The sequence below is a fragment of the Mus pahari genome, chromosome 1 (assembly GCF_900095145.1).
Source record: "Mus pahari chromosome 1, PAHARI_EIJ_v1.1, whole genome shotgun sequence".
Lineage (NCBI taxonomy): Eukaryota > Metazoa > Chordata > Mammalia > Rodentia > Muridae > Mus > Mus pahari.
Window position 1 is genome coordinate 155,599,393 of NC_034590.1, and position 1,965 is coordinate 155,601,357.

Below are 1,965 nucleotides of genomic sequence, written 5' to 3' on the forward strand. Positions count from 1 at the left end.
GTATAGGGAACTTTCGGGATAGCATTTGAAATGTAAATAAAGAAAAATAATAATAAATAAAAAAATTTTAAAAAACGACAAAACAAACAAAAAAAAATGACACACGAGAGATCAGAAGATTACATTCAACCAATGGCAGCAGTCGGTTGAGGTGACACCAAATTCTCTTTGACTAAGGATGAGGCCAGAGTTGACAAAGCATCATTGGCATTTTGTCATGGTAAAGAGCAGCCCTGGGGCCACTGGGATAATGATATCTGAGGCACCCCATCACTCTGGCTTAGTCTCCATCTGACCCTCTTGCCTCCTGGCCTCTCCTATACTCGCCTGAACCCAGGGCTGGACTGAGACCAACCACCTTTGCACACCCATACTGGCGGCAGATAAAAGGTACATGAGGAAACAGAAGTCAGTCACTCCATGTCAGCCAGAACCTTTAAATCTGCTACTTTTGGGTGAGGACGCACACACACACACACACACACCAAGGGTGAACTTGGATAACCACCCTGGGTGGAAGGCACACCCTGGGAAGGGTTTGTGCCAACGCCTAACTTGTTTTGCAGAAACAGGATCTGTGGCAGAAGCCTCCTCTGCCCTGCAGCCCCAAACGCCACAACTTTCAGTCCTTGGAAGATCTCGACTTCCAAGAACCAGCATGCCAGGGCACCTGCTGCAAGAAGAGGTGAGCTTCCATGCAATGGATCCCTTTCAGTGTGTGCAAGCCCAGACTGGGCCTCTAGTAAATTACCTGGTGCAGAAGATTTGAGAATTCCCTTTAAAAGCTGTGCCGCCTTCCACTGTTTGAGGATGTGGGACTCTAATCTACAGATTTGATTCTCCCACTTTTCTTCTTTTTCCTCTTTCATGTGTATTTGTACTGTGCATGGGTGTGAATGTGTGTCTGCATGCTTAGAGGCATATTGTGTGTGGGTGTAACTGCATGTATGCGGATATGAATGTAGAGACCCACGGTTGATGTTGGGAGTCATCGTTGATCATTCTTAAGATTTATGTTCATTTTTATGTATATGGGTTTTTTTTTCTGCATGTGTGCATGAGTACCCTGATAGGCCAGAATAGGGAATCGGGTGATGGATGGTAGTTAGCCTCCATGTGGGTGCTGGGAACTGAACCTGGTTGCTCTGCAAAAGCATACAGTGCTTTTAACAGCCCCATCCCAGTGATTCCTCTGATTCACCGAGACAAATCCTTGCAGTCAAGCCAGAACCCTCTGATATGGCTAGCTTTGCTAACCAGCTTTACCATGCACCAGACCTGCAGGCCAGCTGCCATGCCCAACAGAACTTACATGAGTTCTGGAGCGCTGAACTCTGGTGCACATGCTTGTGTGGCAAGCATTTTAACCACTGAGTAGTGTCTGCAATCCCCAACCTGTGTTTCTTAAGCTTGTCAAAAAGAAAACCTACAACAAACTTACAGAAGGGAAGCACTGTATTCTTCAAAATATGGTAAAGGCTCCTATTGAGCAACTGAAATACCCTGGATTTGGCAGAAAGAAGCAGACACAATGAAAAGGAAAAGCTTACAAATGCACTTGGCACATTGCTGCAGTCTGGTCTTGAGGATGGTCTCTGAAGAAAAGCTATTCATGCTAGACCTTTGTGGTTAGCCTATCAAGACAGCCACTCTCTAAGCGAGTCCTGACTAGAAGGAGATTTACGTTTATATGTATTCCTTAGATGGGTCCCAAGAAACCCAAATGGATGCAGAATTTTAAAAAATGAAAAAGAAGACCCAGGTAATGGTGGCACATGCCTTTAATCCCAGCTATCAGGAGGAAGAGCCAGTTGGATTTCTATGAGTCTGAGGCCAGCCGACTCTACAGAGTGAGTTCCAGAACAGTCCGAGCTAAAGAAATCTTATCTTGAAAAACAGAAAGAAAGAGAGAGAGAGAAAGAGAGAGAGAGAGAGAGAGAGAGAGAGAGAGAGAGAGAGAGAGAG

General features: G+C 45.3%; 1 protein-coding gene across 1 annotated transcript in view; it reads left to right on the forward strand.

The window, feature by feature from the left end:
- Positions 1-536: 536 nt before the first annotated feature.
- The window catches only part of LOC110326664 (acyl-CoA desaturase 3), a 34,260-nt gene continuing 32,831 nt past the window's right edge, over positions 537-1,965 (forward strand). The window contains exon 1 of the mRNA XM_021205259.1: positions 537-685. Coding sequence (XP_021060918.1) covers positions 659-685 — 27 coding nt within the window. The 5' untranslated portion in view covers positions 537-658. The remainder of the gene's footprint in view (positions 686-1,965) is intronic.